Source organism: Xenopus laevis, chromosome 2S (genome assembly GCF_017654675.1).
Source record: "Xenopus laevis strain J_2021 chromosome 2S, Xenopus_laevis_v10.1, whole genome shotgun sequence".
Taxonomy (NCBI): Eukaryota; Metazoa; Chordata; class Amphibia; order Anura; family Pipidae; genus Xenopus; species Xenopus laevis.
Genome location: NC_054374.1, coordinates 85,764,641 through 85,782,270, shown reverse-complemented (window position 1 = coordinate 85,782,270; position 17,630 = coordinate 85,764,641). Strand labels below are relative to the sequence as shown.

Here is a 17,630-nt window from a genome sequence, read left to right as displayed (position 1 = left end):
AACCACTAAAATACTAAATAAGGCCACTGAGGTATTCAAAATGGGTCTTGCCAGTAACTGCCTATTTATTTAGGCTTCCCCTTATTGTACCCAGTTTACCTATTTATGATTCTGTTCCTCTGTGCAACCCAGTCTGCTACCCGTCTCCATAGCTCCCCCGTTGGTTACATGCCTGATAAGTCTCTATGCCTGTCCCCCACTCCCCCTATATGAACATCCGTAAACATTTTTAATAGGTAAATGGTATTTGAGCTATAAAACTTAATCTGCTAATTTGTAGATGGTGACTTTGTAGCATAGAAGACCATTGGCATCTGAACAAATAAAGTTGATTAGTACATATAAAACATTTTTGCCAAACCCATAAGCAACACTATTTTTAGAGGACGGTTTTGATGTGGCAATAGTAGTATTTACTAGTAATAAGCGATTTACTGCAGTAATTAAAAAAAAAAACCCTGACAAAACCTGACATATATGTTATCTAAAGTGAATCCATACTGCAATATGTCTAATGCCAAGTATATGGCGCCATCTTGTGTTATAAATGGCAAAGTGCAGAAAAAAAAAAAAAACTTCTCACATTGACATTGAGAACACGATAAAAAAACAAACAAAAAAAAAACACGTTTTTGTACCTTGGCATATTTGTTCATAAATTGCTGCTATGACCCTATAAACACCAGCTATTGCTTTATTTCACTTAGAATATGAAAGCAGTTCAGCCAGTGAGCATAAGAGTCTTATTGCCTGGCAATCTTATTCCTGGCTGATTTGTGATCGCCTACTTGTGCTTAAAGAGACATTAACACTTTTTCTTCTTAATCAGCCATTACCCTTGTCAATTGTTGGCTCAACCAGTAACTTGTAAATTTAGATTTTTTACATTGCATTCTGCAGGGTAAACATTCAAAGACTGATCAGGTTAATGGCACACTTAGCAGTATTGGCAGAGATTCAGACAGTTAGGCTACTGCCCATCCCATTTTATGCAAGAACAATTTAAGCACCTTCATTCTCTAATTTAACACTGACATTGTGTTCAATCATAGTTCTAAGTGCTGAAACCCAAGACTATCCATTTAATGACTTGTTACAAAATTCTAAATTAATTATGCTGAAGCATTCAGCATGTGGTGTTCTTAAATAAGAGGATTAATATGATTGAAAGGAATGGTATATGTCTTTGGTCAAGTTAAACAGGTTTTAAAAGCATGTCCATTTGTTTTGAGCAAATAAAGAAAACAAATAAAATTCCAGAGAGGCATAAAGAAAAATATGGTATTTAATTCTTGAAAAGAATCACTGTGGGCTTTGAGATGTTGTGAACACATTACTTTAAGCGCTGTCAAGCATTTTGGGATTGTATGCTATGTCTTTGAAATGTTGGAGGAGAGAAGAAAGTCACCATAATGACTTTGATCCCTTCTTCACCACAACAGACAGCTGCACAGCATATAACAAATACAATCTTTCTAAAGTGTCATAATGCTTCAATAAATTAGGGAAGCAGAGTCTTCATCTGGATGGTACTTTTCACTTCCGATTCTTGATGAATTCTTCACCCTTTTTAATGGAGCCTTTTAGCTCTGCCATGGCTTCTGAAATCAGTTTCTCTTCATAAGCAGTCAGCTTGCCTAGTCCCAGATTCTTCTCTATGCCATTTTTCTGTTCCAAAACATTGTAAAATGTCATTTCATACAGTACAAGGGCTTAGATATTATACACCAGAGTTAGATTTATGTATTAATTCTTTCACTATCTGTACATGGTATTTGTCAAAAACATTCCTTGATACAGGTCTAACAGGGCAACGACACATAATGGAAATGCACAATGCTGCCTGCAAAAATATAGGCTGCAGAGTTTTTATGCATCGACTCACTGAGGCACATACATTAAATTATTTAAAAAAAAAAAAAAAAAAAAAGTGTGCAAGGTTAAGCACTAAAAAGGATTTGAGGAGTAGTTAAGAGAATTTAACTCACTTTTGACTTAGCAAATCTGGCCCTAAAAATCCTACACAAGTGAAAAAATGAGCTGTAAAATTACTTATTTCAAAGTAATGTCATCCTTCTATAAATATGACAAAATGTCTTTCTGCTTATGCATAAACAGAAAACTTTTACTGTGAGTGAAGATATGAGGTGAATGGCACATTTAATTAAGGTTACACCAAAATTAAATTACACAAATCAATACCAGTTGGTAAAAATTTTTGCAAAAGAAAAAAGAATAGTGTAATGTATGTATAAATATGAAGGAAGTTTTACATACCCCCAGCAGCAGTGGAGTTGAGAAGTATGGGCTCTCGGTTTCCTCAGACCTGACAAATGAGCACTCAATTACACCCTCCTTTCCATTCATAGCATCCAGGAGTGAGAAGACAAATCGGGCTCCAGCATATGCCATGGAAAGAGTGGCAGATCCTGGAAGAGGAAAACATGCACAAACATTACAATTGGTGCACAGACAGCAAGCCTGCCATCTGAAGAAAATATCAGAGAATACTTCAAGAGCTTGTGCATAAAGGTGTGTGCGGAAAACATACACCAAAGAAAATATTTAATTATGTATCCAAAAAAAGGACTTCTTGCTCAAGTTCTGAAAACAGCTGAACTGAGAAAAGCATTGAAGTTGAACAACCCCTTTAAAATGTACTAACATCTGTCCCTGTGACTCAAACAGAAGGGCTACATGCTATATTACATCAGCCAAGGAATGGTTAGATTTAGTACTTTTTTTTTTTCCCCGTCAGGTGATAAGGAAATTACCAGAAGAGCATCACAAAAGCTGCAATTTTTACAGTGTGCAACAATTTGATAAATTATTAAAGTCAAAAAATTAAATTTCTTTACAGGGTCCACTGCTTAAATATAAGCATATCTTCAATACACCAATAAAAAATTGTGTACCCTTTTCATAAATATCATGATTTTCTGAGCTCCAGTTCCCCCTTCTCTCCAGCAGCACAGACTTCAGCCTGCATGAATTCTTCAACCTGTCCAGGCCGTTGCATTCTCCCCTCCTCTGAGTTCTGAAGTGTCAGGGAAGGAGTTTGTGGAGTGAAGTTTGTCATGGAGGTTAGCTTAAGTCAGAACGAACAGATAGATTAACCGGTTACCCTGCTTTGCTGCCCTTTCGAATTCGAAGAAGCTCTTATTTTAAAGTAAAGCAGCCAGTGGCCGGCCGGGTTGAGGAATTTATGCTGGCTGAAGTCCGTGCTAGTGGAGAGACGTGGGAACAGGTGCACAGAAAATCATGATTTTTATGAAAAGGGTATAGAATTTTTTATGGAAGTATATTGAAGATAGGTTTACTTTTTTTAATCAGTGGACCCTTTTAAGGAATTTAATATTTTGACTTCTACATCCCCTTTTCACTTTAGATATAATCTTCTGACAATTAAAAGTTTATATATACTGTTATTTGTAGACATATGTCATTAAAAATGTATTTGTCTGGCTCTTTATATTCTCTGCAAAGCTGGTTCTGACGTTTGGAACAATGCAGCCGAAGCCCCTTCGGGTACAATGTTTCAAGAGTCAGACCCCTGAGAATCCATAAACACAGCCTTCAACTGCAATTACATCAACAAAAACACAAAACACTTTAAAATATAAAAAACAAACAGGAGAGTTACTTTGTTTCATGCAAAACAAAAAAGGCCAAACAGGTTTTGGGTAGAGATTACTTATGTTTTAGTTCATAACATACAGTTCTCCTTTAAGTCAACTCCCTTCCCCAACAATTACGTTTATTTTAAGAGCATCCCATTTGTAGCTGACCTGCTCCTGCTTTAGCCTTGACAACCTCTGTACCAGCCTCTTGAATTCGGCCAATCAGTACTGCCAGCTGGTCTTGGGGAAACTCTACTTTTGGTGTGCTCTAAAAAAAAGAGATAGTTTTTCTACACTAAAAGTTACGGACAGAAAATGGACAGTCAAGATAAAACCACTTGTGTGTCACAAGCATTTAAATACACCCCAGTACTAATATGTGTGGAGAAGGCCACAGCCACTTTAATGCCAGGGTGCAGATGACCTAACTGAACATTAATTGCTTGCCCAGCACTAGCACCTGTGTATCTACTTATTAACACCAGAGCTGTGGAGCCAGAAGCAATTTTGGTTACCTGGAGTCAGAAAAAAAAAAAAATGTACCGAATCAAGACTCTTAAATTGCAATTAAAAATGTATTCGAATATTAGACTGTCAAGGTTGGGGTTGTTTTCTCTGGAAAAAAGGCGCTTGCGAGGGGACATGATTACACTTTACAAGTACATTAGAGGACATTATAGACAAATGGCAGGGGACCTTTTTACCCATAAAGTGGATCACCGTACCAGAGGCCACCCCTTTAGACTAGAAGAAAAGAACTTTCATTTGAAGCAACGTAGAGGGTTCTTCACAGTCAGGACAGTGAGGTTGTGGAATGCACTGCCGGGTGATGTTGTGATGGCTGATTCAGTTAATGCCTTTAAGAATGGCTTGGATGATTTTTTGGACAGACATAATATTAAAGGCTATTGTGATACTAAACTCTATAGTTAATATAGGTATGGGTATATAGAATTTTAATTAAAAGTAGGGAGGGGTGTGTGTATGGATGCTGGGTTTTCATTTGGAGGGGTTGAACTTGATGGACTTTGTCTTTTTTCAACCCAATTTAACTATGTAACTATGTAACTATTAGGTAGTCATAATAAAATATTTCTGTCCAGTTGTGCGATTATAATCTTATTGTTTTCATTTGTCGTCTTTTGATTAAACTTTAGATTTAAGGAATGTTTGTAGTTTATTTAATAAATAAAAAGACAATATAGGCAATCCAAGTTTTCATTTCTGACATTCATATTCACAAATTCAAATGTCACGTTAAAAGAGTAATGTTGTACAATTCTGTTAAATCGGACCGGTCACCTACACATCAAAAGCAGTATTATGAAAGACCTTTGCAAATTAAACATTGAACCTATATTATTTTCTTCATTAAAACATTCATATCTGTTATAAAGGTGTTAAAATATCTGAGCTGTCAATCAAATATTACCCGCCCCATCTCTATATCTCTATGCTTGAGGTATAGAAGTGGGGCAGTCAATTACTTTCACTTTCAACTCAGCAATTCCTAGATGTCACTGTTCTCCTCACGGGTAAGGCACCGAACATGGGACTTAGGTCCCCCATTCTTGTGCATACACAAGGTTTTGTGGTGATACACAATGGGGGGGGGGGATTCACAAAAGTGGAGTTAGCCCATTTTTGGAGTAAAAGTGGTGGTAAACTGGTGTAAAATACTTTCTCTATATTCACAAAGAGAAATCCACCTAAATTCCGACTCAACCGCCACTTTTTCATGAAAGAAAGACAGTTTAAAGACACTTTTATGAACTTTGTCTTTCAGACTACATAAAAATGGTGCAAAAACGACATTTTACACGTAATTTTCGCCAGCATTTTAAAAATGGAGTAAAGCTCAGTATAACTATTCCCCATGTGTCAGATCAATACTAAGAAAATTTGCTCTGCTTTTGTTCAGCCAATCTTCATTTCATACCTCCTGTATGTGCCCCATTGGGTAATTATTAGCATATTAATAGGAATTAGCATTTTATAGTCATGGAACAAGTTTCTGTCTAACCCCATTGGTGTAAAAGCATCATTAACAAAACAAGTGAAACACTAATGAAACAAAAAGTTAATTTAATACAAATTGATAGGTAAAACGTTTTTAACTCACACTTGCATTATTTTTCTAGTTTTAGCTTAATGAATAAGGCAATATTAGCAATTTGAGTGAACATATTAACTAAAGGAAAAGTAAAGCCCCCCAGCCATTTTTTAGCAGCAATGAGACACTTGACCTAAGATAACAAAACATATTTCTGATACAAACCCCTATATTATGCAAAATAGCATTTCATGTATTTAGACCCTTATATCGTGCTACAGAATTGGAATTACACAAACATGTACGCAGATTAAGAAAGCCCAGGAAATCCTGAAAAAAATTATGTATCATTTTCCTAGGTAAAAAACCCCCTCCCCCAAAAATTCCAATATGATGGCTGACTGACAGGTGTAATAAGAGCTAAAGACAAATTCAGGAAAAAAAAAGGTCTTTAAAACGTCGTGCAAAAGATAAAATCTGAAAACGGTCTGTTTAAAAGACAAATTCCCAAAAGTGGAGATAAGAGTTTTGTGAATTTGGTGGGAAATCCGACACTTTTATCTCCACTTTTATTTTGTCTCAATATCACCACTTTTGTGAATTCCCCCCCCCCAATGTCTTAATAAAGTGTTCCACAAAATGGCACATGCCTGCTTGCTGTGATTGTGTAATTTCAAGACTGGAGGAAACAACATTTAAATAATAAATATAGTGTAAGTACGTTTATTTTGCTCAATTAAAATGATAGAAAATAACTAAAGATTGTTTCTTAGGCTGACAGGTCCCCAACAGTTCCAACAGTTTATATACCAATTGTGTATACCAAATGCTATTTGTTATGTAGTACATGTTAATGGGTAACCATTAATATAGCATTATAGACTAAATTCCAGAACATTACAAGTACTTACCTGAGAAATAAGGGGAATAATTGTTTTGCCAGCATGCCCACCAATCACGGGCACATTCACACGTGCTGGGTCTAAGCCCTATAAAATATTGAAAAAAATGAAAGTTTAGTGATTGCCAAAGAGTACCATTCAAAAAACATTCCATAAACTTACTGCAAAAGTCAGTTTGACTATAGCCAAAACATCTCATCTTCCACCTTTGGATTCATTCCCTTATTCAAGGGCACATAAATTGTCCCTTTTATACTAAGTTTGGGTGGTGTTGCCCATATAGCTTGTCTTTCTACCAGGGACAGCCGAACATGGGCTAGGAGAGAACCCAAAGTTTATATTGGAACCAATGACACATGCCCACCGTTCTACTGTTCTGATCTTTAGTGCAAAGAGCACAAATATTCGTAACAGTAGGATACTAGGCAGCATGTACTGGCAAACATGGTGCATCAGCAGGCAAATTGTCTATTTAGTTATTGCTTAATCGTTTTCTCTCCAGCCACATTTAGGAGCAGTGGGCCCCTTCTCACCAGGAGGCAGGACACTGCAAAAATTCAGATTAGTGGATCCTACCGATTTGGTTTATCCTCCAGCACCACGCAAAGGCCATCAGTTTACACTGAATTCCTACCTTGTAGGTGGCCAATGCATTTTTGTTTCTGGATAATGGATTCTATACCTGTACCAACAGGTCAAATTTTTTGTATACTGTATCTAAAGGGATTCCCAAGGGCAGAATTTGAGCACTGGCAATATCTTTTCTGCTTTGTGTGTGCAAATAATGGCTGTATATCGTTTTTAGCAGCTATCCAACTCCAGAGTATAGGTTAATGCTGAAAAAAATAGCAGTTGGCCAATGCTACAGCATAGATTAGACCAAACGCTCACAATTTCTCAGTTTTTCATACATACCTTAAGCTCAGCAACAAAGGTATTGGCTCTTACAATATCCAATGTGGTCACACCAAAAATGCGGTTGGGGTTGTAAACACCATGTTTTTTAAACACTTCTGATGTGATTGGGATGGTAGAATTTACCTGCACACATACAAAAATACATGAAAGTGTCATGCCACTACTTACTTCCTAGAGTAGCAGTTTAGCAACATTAAGGGTCATTAATTTATAAAGCAAAGAGGCATTATTTTTACTCAAGTCATTTTCAAGCAAATGGGGTTTTAGTCAAGAAAAAAAGTGGCTGAAGCTGCAAGTACAATACTGTACAAACAGCTGTACTTGGTAGTAAACTTTTGTAGTTAGTACAATTATACTTGGTAGCAGTTTACTAAGTTTATAAGTACCTTATTAGAAAGAGAGCTAAGCAATTTTACTTATTGCATTTTTATTTTTATGCATAGTACATTACTGAGCAAGAATATTTTACTACTATGTCTATTTTATTTACTGACAAAATTAAGTTGGTGATCAAAAAGGGATCCCGTTCTCAGCATCCAAACTATGGGCCAGTTATTCCGACGTCAGTGGTAGGAAAGCTTTTCGAAGTGTTAATAAAGGATAAGATACTGGTCTTCATAGCAAATCAAAATACTATGAGTTTGTGCCAGCATGGTTTTATGCATAATATATTTGCCAGATTAACTTAATTTCTTTTTATGAGAAGGTAAGCAGGGACCTCGATTCTGGGATGGCAGTGGATGTGATTTACTTAGACTTTGCTAAAGCATTTAATACAGTGCTACACAGAAGGTTACTGGTTAAATTAAGGAATGTTGGCCTGGAACATAGTATTTGTACCTGGACAGAGAACTGGCTAAAAGATAGACTACAAAGAGTGGTGGTAAACGGAACATTTTCTTATTGGACCAGTGAAGTACCGCAGGGCTCTGTACTAGGTCCCTTGCTTTTCAACTTGTTTATTAATGACCTGGAGGTGGGCATTGAAAGTACGGTTTCTATTTTTGCAGATGATACTAAATTGGGCAGAACTATAGGTTCCATGCAGGATGCTGACACTTTGCAGAGTGATTTGTCTAAGTTGGGAAACTGAGGTTCAATGTTGATAAATACAAGGTTATGCACTTTGGCAAAAATAATATAAACGCAAGTTATACACTTAATGGCAGTGTGTTGGGAGTTTCCTTAAATGAGAAGTATCTAGGGGTTTATGTAGATAAGTTGGCTAGTTCTTGCATAAAAAAAGGCCATTAACTCAAGGGATGAAAACATAATTATGCCTCTTAATAGGTCCCTGGTAAGGCCTCACCTGGAGTATGCAGTGCAGTTTTGGACTCCAGTCCTTAAGAGGGATATAAATGAGCTGGAGAGAGCGCAGATACGTGCAACTAAACTGGTTAGAGGGATGGAAGGCTTAAATTATGAGGGTAAACTGTCAAGGTTGGGGTTGTTGTCTCTGGAAAAAAGGCCCTTGCAAGGAGATATGATTACACTTTACAAGTACATTATAGACAAATAGTAGGGGACCTTTTTACCCTTAGAGGATCACTGTACCAGAGGCCACCCCTTCAGACTAGAAGAAAATAACTTTCATTTGAAGCAACGTAGATGGTTCTTCACAGTCAGGACAGTGAGGTTGCGGAATGCACTGCTGGGTGATGTTGTGATGGCGGATACAGTTAATGCCTTTAAGAGTGGCTTGGATGATTTCTTGGACAGACATAATATCAAAGGCTATTGTGTTACTGAACTCTAGTTAGTATAGATACAGGTATATAGAATTTATATGAAAGTAGGGAGGGGTGTGTGTATGGATGCTGGGTTTTCATTTGGAGGGGTTGAACTTGGACTTTTTCAACCCAATTTACCTGTGTGTAGGACTTTGGTATGTGTATGGCAGTCTGGTTATTCTGACCATTTGGTCGGTTTATGGATGGGGCAACTGAAAATCTAATCTCCAATGCATAATATCTAAAGTGTGTGGTGCATCTGCATATTAACAAGTGAAGAGGAGCTCCCTTCTGTTCCAATCACGCCTTTTGGGAACAATAGAGAAGCATACTGCATTATAAGTCCAGCCAGCAAACTGGAAGATTGGTCAGATACTGTGCCTGTTTTACATGTCACTGACCACATTTACTTAAAATTTGATACCAATGTACACCAGTACAGTACTATGGAAGTTGCTCAACCCTTTAAAAGGATAAAAAAAAATAAATAAAAACTTTTCAACATAATCACTCACAGGGTTAGCAATGATACAGATCATGGCTTCTGGGCAATGTTTTGCACAAGCTTCAGTTAGGGTGGCCACAATGGAGGCATTAGTATTAAACAGGTCATCACGGGTCATTCCTGTTTAAAAAACATAAAAGGGGCAATAATTTACTAGAAAATATATATATATATATATATATATATATATATATATATATATATATATATATATATATATATATATATATATATATATATATATATACAGACTAGTCAAAATCGCAATCATCAATCTTTTACATTGAGCAGGCGCACCTTTTCTGCAAAGAAAAGGAAAATCTTTTCACTGCTGCTAGCTATCCCTTTGGGCAGATTTAAGTGGGCACAAGTATAGTACACTATTGACTTTAGAGAATTTGTTTTAGACAGGTGCACAGCCCAAGCTGCCACAAAGGACATCTAAAAACAGAATATGGACTGGGTGTACTTGCTTGGAAGTGTGGCTCAAAAGGATTATACTGAGCAGAAGCAGTTTAACAGAGAAGCGCTTATTTATTAACTTTTTGCCTAAAATTATGCCTTTTACAGAACAAAGATGGCTGGAGGTTTTTTTTTTTATGGAAAACATACTAAAGAAATTATTATACTACAAAAATTAGAACATTACACAATTGCCTCCATAAAGTAGCTAAAGTGATTTTACTATAATAATGTATATAACACATTACCTGGTTTCCTTGGCACACCAGCTGGTATAACAACAACATCGGCACCTTTGAGACTTTCTGGAAGTTGCTCTGCTCCAAGATAACCTGTATAGCACACAAAATCAATGTTTGCTCTTCTGATGATCTTACTACAAATTTATATACATATGTAAAAATTAACTAACATAAGAGGTTAATCTTCAGTGAATCAATCATGGATAATCAACCAAGAACAATGGCTGATTCAGAAGCAATTAAAATTCTGCATGCCACAGGGTCATAAATAAAAAATGGTTCAAGGGGAGTCAACAAAAGGGAAAATGGTTTTAAAAAGCTTCTGCCTTGCACATCCATAGCATAACTAATATTTAAAAAAAAAAAACCCTTTCTTCAATAAAAGCCTCAGTGATAAGATGTTGGGAGTAATTCTTGGTTAAATAAATGGATAGCGTGTCTTCCCTTCTTCCAGGCTGAGACACATGTATGAAGGCATTTATGTCAGACCACTGTTATGCATTATTAGCCTTGCATCTGATCTTGGCAGACAGCTTGTTACATCAATTGAAATAAAAGCCTGCCGAGGTGTTATAAGAACAAAACAATAACTTTACCTGTAACCTTTGCTCGGGTCTCAATATGGCTCAGATCAGCTGCTACACCTGGTGTGTGGGCAATATCATACAAAGCAAGGTTGCTAATCAAAGGACTGTTCTTTAGCAGCAGGGATAATGGCTGCCCAATTCCTCCTGAAGCACCAAGCACCGCCACCCTGGCATTGGCCTAAGGAAACAATAACATGTTATCCTCAGGATGGATCATATAAAGTATTAGGGGTAATCTGATGGCTAATAAGAATTCTGTAAAACTCAACTCCTTGCTTCCCATTGACATTAAAGGACAAGTAAAACTTTAAAATAAGTGAATGTAAAATGGATGAGAGTGCTATTCTAAAAACTCTTGCAATTTACACTCATTTTCTTTTTCTTACAATATATAAAGGGATACGTGTGCTGTTAATATGAATTAATTTTGTTACAACAGTGCCACCTGCTGGTCAATTTCTGACCACCAAGTAGTCAAAAGAAGTTGTCAGGAGAAAGAAAGAGGCTGCTCTGATGTTCTTCTGCTTAGGAAAAAAAATTAGAAACCTTTCTCAAATCTTTACTAAGCGGAAGAGCAGCCTCTTTCTTTCTCCTGACAACTTTCTTGACTACTTGGTGGTCAGACTGGTCAGAAACAGACCAACAGGTGGCGCTGTTATAACAAAATTCATTCAGATTAACAGCATATGTATCCCTTAATATCTTGGAATACAAAGAAAATAATAATGAATGTAAATGGCAAACGTGTGGAGAATAGCACTCTCATCCATTTTACATTCAATTGTTTACTTATCCTTTAATAATCTGTTAAGAACTTGAACAGCAATGATCAAAAGTCCCAATATACCATACCTCTAATGCAAACACACATAGGACAAGTTTCTCAGTAGCTGACAATGCACCTTGTAGACTGACTAGCTAGCTAGCTAGCTTAGTGTTTTACGGTTAGATTAAAGAACATTGGCAGAAGCCCAATAAAATTTCTCTTATCAATCATACAGGATTGCAAGCAAAAAAAAAGTGTGTTGGCAGAAATGAATGCGTTAGCTACAAGTACAGGAAATGCTCGTTGGTTTGAACCACAATTTTATTTTGAAGACCATATCTTTTTGAAGTGGAGTTGTGGGATTGGCCCCTCTAAAGGACACAATACACTTTGTGGTCTAATATATTACCTAATAAGTTGGAAGGTTACATATGACTACATTTTTAAAACATCAGTAACACACTGTAGTGTTTAGCTTGCATTGACAAGTCTGAACATTTTCTTTCCCATTTAGTGAGAAAATACACTTTTATGAAATTTACTAGTATAGTAACTAACTATACTACTTCACACACAAAAAATCCCACTGTTTTTTTTCCTCTCTCCCTTTAAGGCACTTCATTAAGGTGCCTAATGTGATTAGTGATTCAAGAGCAGATGGACCAAGCCCTTGCCAGTAGTGCTATAATAAGATATATTGCAAAACAGTGACCTAAAGGGCAAATATATTAATATATTAGACACATGAAGACAACTTCCAAACTACCAATAACAAAGAGAAGCTTGCAAATGGTGTGCGGTATTAAAAAAAATAAAAAATTTAAAAAAAACCAACAACATCGTGAAAAGGATTTTCTTGCATTAACCACTACCTGACCTACAAGCAGCACTGTGTGGTAGCAACATATATCACAAACCTAATACAAAGCTCCCCAGAGAGGTCTCTAGTTTTTACATCTAGTATATATATATATTTACTTAATATCATAACACTAATAACTGGCCTCCTACCAACTGCTTGATAGATCTTATCAGGCCATTTTAGCCCTCACTTATAGCAATGCAGATTACCATATCAAGTCTCCCCTTTGCCAAATGCAAGTGTGTCCCATCACTTTCCTTCCTCACAGTTACTACATGGAGCGCTTCCTAGCTTTCAAACAATACATTTATAGTTCGCTACACTACTAACAATTTTATGGTATAGCTTTCTGTACTACAAAGACGTTCTATACTCCTATATCTTGTCTGTCCAGCTCTTGTGCGGCAGTTGATGAATGATTTGGACACTCATGGACATTACCAGGCACTCGTTTGCTCTCTACCCATGCTGCAACAGGCTCCCCATTGCCTCCAGAATCATATTTACAATGCCAGGTAGATGTAAAGCAATTTGCTATTTAGCTTTCTTTCTACACTTCCACTCTTTACTGATGCTATTAAGAACATTTCGCTGCTATTACCAGATCAAAAACAGATCGTTGGCAAGACAGTAGGTTCAATCAAGCAAAATGCTTCTGTTTGGTTTAATGGACCTTTATACAGTACTTATCCAAGTGGCAACATCTCAAATGTTTAGCCTGTGGGGGATGTATGAGGGGAAGCTGCACATTCAAACCAAGGTAAGTCAAGTAAACAGGTTTACAATACTTTAATACAGTTCATTCACAGTAAAGCCCTTAAAGCTAAGGTCTGATGTGGCCTTTTCATAGCCTGTGGATAAACGTGTCGAAATCTGCTCTATGTATCTACACCCAGGCCAACACCGTGTTTGCAAATGAAGTAACATCATGGAGCAGAGGTGAGTGGACACCTGACCACAGCCTTTAAAAGACATTTAAAATAATACTATGAGTTTGTGCCAGCATGGTTTTATGGGAAATATATCTTGCCAGACACATTAGCCTTCTATGAAGAAATAAGCAGAAGGCTAGATACTAGTGTGGCTATGTATGCAATCTTAGGTGTTGCTGAAGTGATACAGTATAATAAACAGAAAGTTACCTGTTAAATTAAGGATAATTGACTGGAACATATTTGAACTTAGCTGACTGAAAAATTGTTGCTTGAGTAGTAATTTATTAATGATCTTAAGTTGGGTATTTTTAAGTATGGTCTCTATTTTTGCTGATGAAACAAAATTGTGCCAAAAAGTTTCATGCAGGCTGCTGGCACTATGCAAGACAGATATGACTAAATTTGAGAACTTGGCAACACACTGGAAAATGAGGTTTAATGTTCTTTGGCAGAGATAACAAATGTAAGCTTTACATTAAATGGTAGTGTGCTGGGGGAAAACACATTTTTATAATGCATCAGTTAATCGTGCTGCTCCAGCAAACTTCTGCACTGAAATCTGTATTTCAAAATAGCAAACAGATGTTTTTATATTTATGTTTTAAATCTGGCATGGGGCTAGACATATTGTCTGTTTCCCAGGTGCCCCAGTCATGTGACTTGTGCTCTGATAAAATTTCAGTCACTCTTTACTGCTGCACTGCAAGTTGGAGTGATATCACTCCTCCCCCCTTACAGCCCATCAGTAGAACAATGGGAAGGTAACCAGATAACAGTTTCCTGGTAGATATAAAAACAGCACTCAGTAAAAAATCCATGTCCCACTGAGACACATTCAGTTATAGTGAGTAGGAGAAACAATAGCCTGCCTGAAAGCAGTTCTATCCTGATGGGACAGGATTATTAAATTTTTTTTAAATCAGTTAATCTAAGCACAGGATTTTATCGCACAATATGGATGTGTAGCTATGTTAAATCTTGATATCATTCCAAGTAGTGAAAGATGAATCCGACATGTTGCGCTCCAGCCAAAATTCTCGAAACAGCAAAAATTTGCCTAAGTGCATTGAAGTCTATGGGGGACAGGTTTTTGACGCGCAGCACAACTAATTTTTTTGACGCACAACAATTTTTCACACCCATTGGAGTCTACGAGCATCATTTTCACAGCAAAATATTTTGCTCATCAATGATCCAAAGCGCTTAAAGGCAATAAGACTCTTTATAAGCATTGTGCAGACTAACCTGCAGTCACCTTTATGAACATTAGAAGTAGCAAGTAAGCTTTGTATGTCTGCTCATAAACATGTCAAGTCTTTAAACAAACAGTGCCCAGATAAATGTCAAGGTGATTAGTACACTGGGAAGGATAGTCTGATCTTGAGATTGCATTGCTCGGTAATGCTTACTACAGCTACTGCCAGGGGCAAGAACATAGTCATTATACATAATTCACATCAGTCCCTTGACACAGTCTGATGCTTGAACCAGACAGACATTTTTGTTTTGTTTCTTTTTATTGAAATAAAGGGATAATTAAGTTCCTAAAAAACTGATTCTTTTAAAATAAATTAGGAGTGGGCGTGGGCGAAGATATACTCAATATTTGGATAGGCTATATATTCTAAATATAAAAGTTTTACTAAAGTGGACAGACTATAGAGACTGCTTTTCCGAGACAGTAAATCTGTGTACAGCTATGCAGGGGTAAACCTAATCATAAATATATCTATGTCTCACGGCAGAACTGCCATGTTTTCCCTGCAGCTCTTATCCCCATTGTATGTCTAGATAAGTAAAAAGATTTTCACCTAATTGGCAATTCTTAGCTTTGGACAAGCAGGAAGCATTGTTTGTACATCCGTATACGGCTTGTCATTGTTAAATGGCTTACTTACAATATATTAATTTCAGCCATGTTTCCTGTGGGTGTGCACAAAATAATATAGTACAAATTTATCTTGAAGATATTTAATTCATATGTTCAGCACTTCGACCTACTTTAGCCATTATAAAAGGTATAGATTATTATGGGTTAGACATTGCATACCAACTTTATTGTTTTTTACCCTGTGATAAAATGCATTGTGTCCATGGTTTACGGATAACTTGCTAAAATAAATCAATAAAACCCTGAATGATTTATTAGAATGTAACAATAGACTTTCCCAAGAGGAAGCTGCCCTACAGCACAAACGAAAAATAAGCTCTTCCCTCCCTGTACTCCCCAAACCCTCAGATATAATAAAGGGGACATTGGTTGGGACATAAACTAGATTACATTTTCTATAATGATTGTACGAGGGAATAGAATTGTATAAAATGTCATATGCAATATATAAATGAGCACAATACTGCACCGTAATTGCAAAAAAAGATGTGCATATTGTATTGTTAACATTGCACATTTGATTTGACACACCCTTGGGAACTTCATACACGTTACTTTGTTTCAATGCCTATGTATGTATTTATTTGGTCTATTAAAGAATACAACTCAAAGAAATGTACAGGAAGCATACCTACATATATGGCTCTCTACAAAGATTTTAGAATTAAAATCTATTTTTAGGAATTTGTTAATCAAACACCAGGATGAAAGATATAATGCAATATTTCACATTGTAATTACCAAGGCTGCAAGCTGGCAGATGGAATGGGTTGGTACACTTTTATATTAACTTTTAGTATGTTATTGAATGACTATTTCTAAGCAACTTTTCAATAGGCCTTCATTTTTTCTTTTTTATAGGTTTTGGGTTTTTTTTAAAAAAAATTATTTGCCTTATTCTTAATTCAGCTTTCAAATGGGGGTGTCTGACCCCCATCTTAAAAAAAAAAAAAAAGATGCCCTGTGAGGCTACAAATGTATTTGTTATTGCAACTTATTACTCTTATTTCTATTCTACTATTACAGTATCTTTTTGAAAGCAACGAATGGTTGCTAGGGTTAATTTGGACCCTAGTAACCAGATTGCTGAAACTGCAAACTTGAATAAAAAGATAGATAACAAAAAAATAAATAAAAATTAAAACAAATATCAAACTAAGAAAAGCACTCTCTACAGCATAATAAAAGTTAATTTAAAGGTGAACATGCCCTTTAAAGAAAAGGCATCGCTCACCTTCCCTACTTCTGCTCTGTAGAGGACTGTGGCTAGATGGTCTCCAAATCCGACACATATTGCCTTTAAATGCCATTAAACTGTACATCAGTACTGTCAATGGTATCAGGGTCCAAGATGAGGCCCAGCAATCACACGGCCTCTATCGGATTAACAGCCACATAATGAAAGATTGACAGACTGTCTCAATAGGAGACGACTATTCCGTTCCCTAACCTAGAAGCTAGTACTGAAGACCCCATGCGTCATTGCGACACCTTTAGCGGACACTGCGGCCCCTTTTCTTTGCCACCATCACTCTCCTTCAGTCTCACGGTACCTGTGCAGTGGTGGAAAGACCCCGGATGAGCCCATAAGCAGCTGGTCTGGCGATGCGAGAGAACATGGTGAAGAAAAGAGAGAGAATCACGAGCTCAGTGCCGGAGATACAAGTGACTCAAACGACCTCCAAGTGCAAAGACAAGAAAGGAACGCGCATGCGCTGATAAACGAGCCGCCTCCTGACGTTCACTTTAACCTCTTTGTCTCACGCCCAGACGTTGCTACCACTGTGCACAATGCGCATGCGCCATTTTCTCCCACCGCTAATGTAGCTTTAAGGATTTAACGCATTCCGTAATAATTTCAAGTAAATTGAATACAAAGGCCATTTTGCGTTTTCTGGAATGTATGTAGACAACCTACTGTGGATCTTTACGTAATACAACGGTTGCATATCCAAAAGCCCGTACCTCAGTAAACTAAACAACCAAATGAATTATGTAAAGTCTAAATATTTATTTTATTACGCAGGACTGCTGTGTGGGACATTTTTTAACTGTTGCACCTCTAACCACATTTCAACAGAAACAGCATGGGGCAAATTCACTAAAGGACGAAGCGCCTAACGCTAGCGTAGCGCATTTTCATTAATTCGCCAATTC

At 36.8% G+C, this 17,630-nt stretch overlaps 1 protein-coding gene across 1 annotated transcript; it reads right to left on the bottom strand.

Moving 5' to 3' along the window:
• Window positions 1–1,267: 1,267 nt before the first annotated feature.
• On the bottom strand, window positions 1,268–17,153 carry mdh2.S (malate dehydrogenase 2 S homeolog). The gene is given in 9 exon segments (NM_001091857.1): window positions 1,268–1,668; window positions 2,278–2,429; window positions 3,789–3,888; window positions 6,585–6,662; window positions 7,491–7,616; window positions 9,739–9,848; window positions 10,439–10,522; window positions 11,029–11,197; window positions 17,027–17,153. Coding segments are annotated over 9 exon segments (1,017 nt in total). The 5' UTR covers window positions 17,093–17,153; the 3' UTR covers window positions 1,268–1,536.
• Window positions 17,154–17,630: the final 477 nt, after the last annotated feature.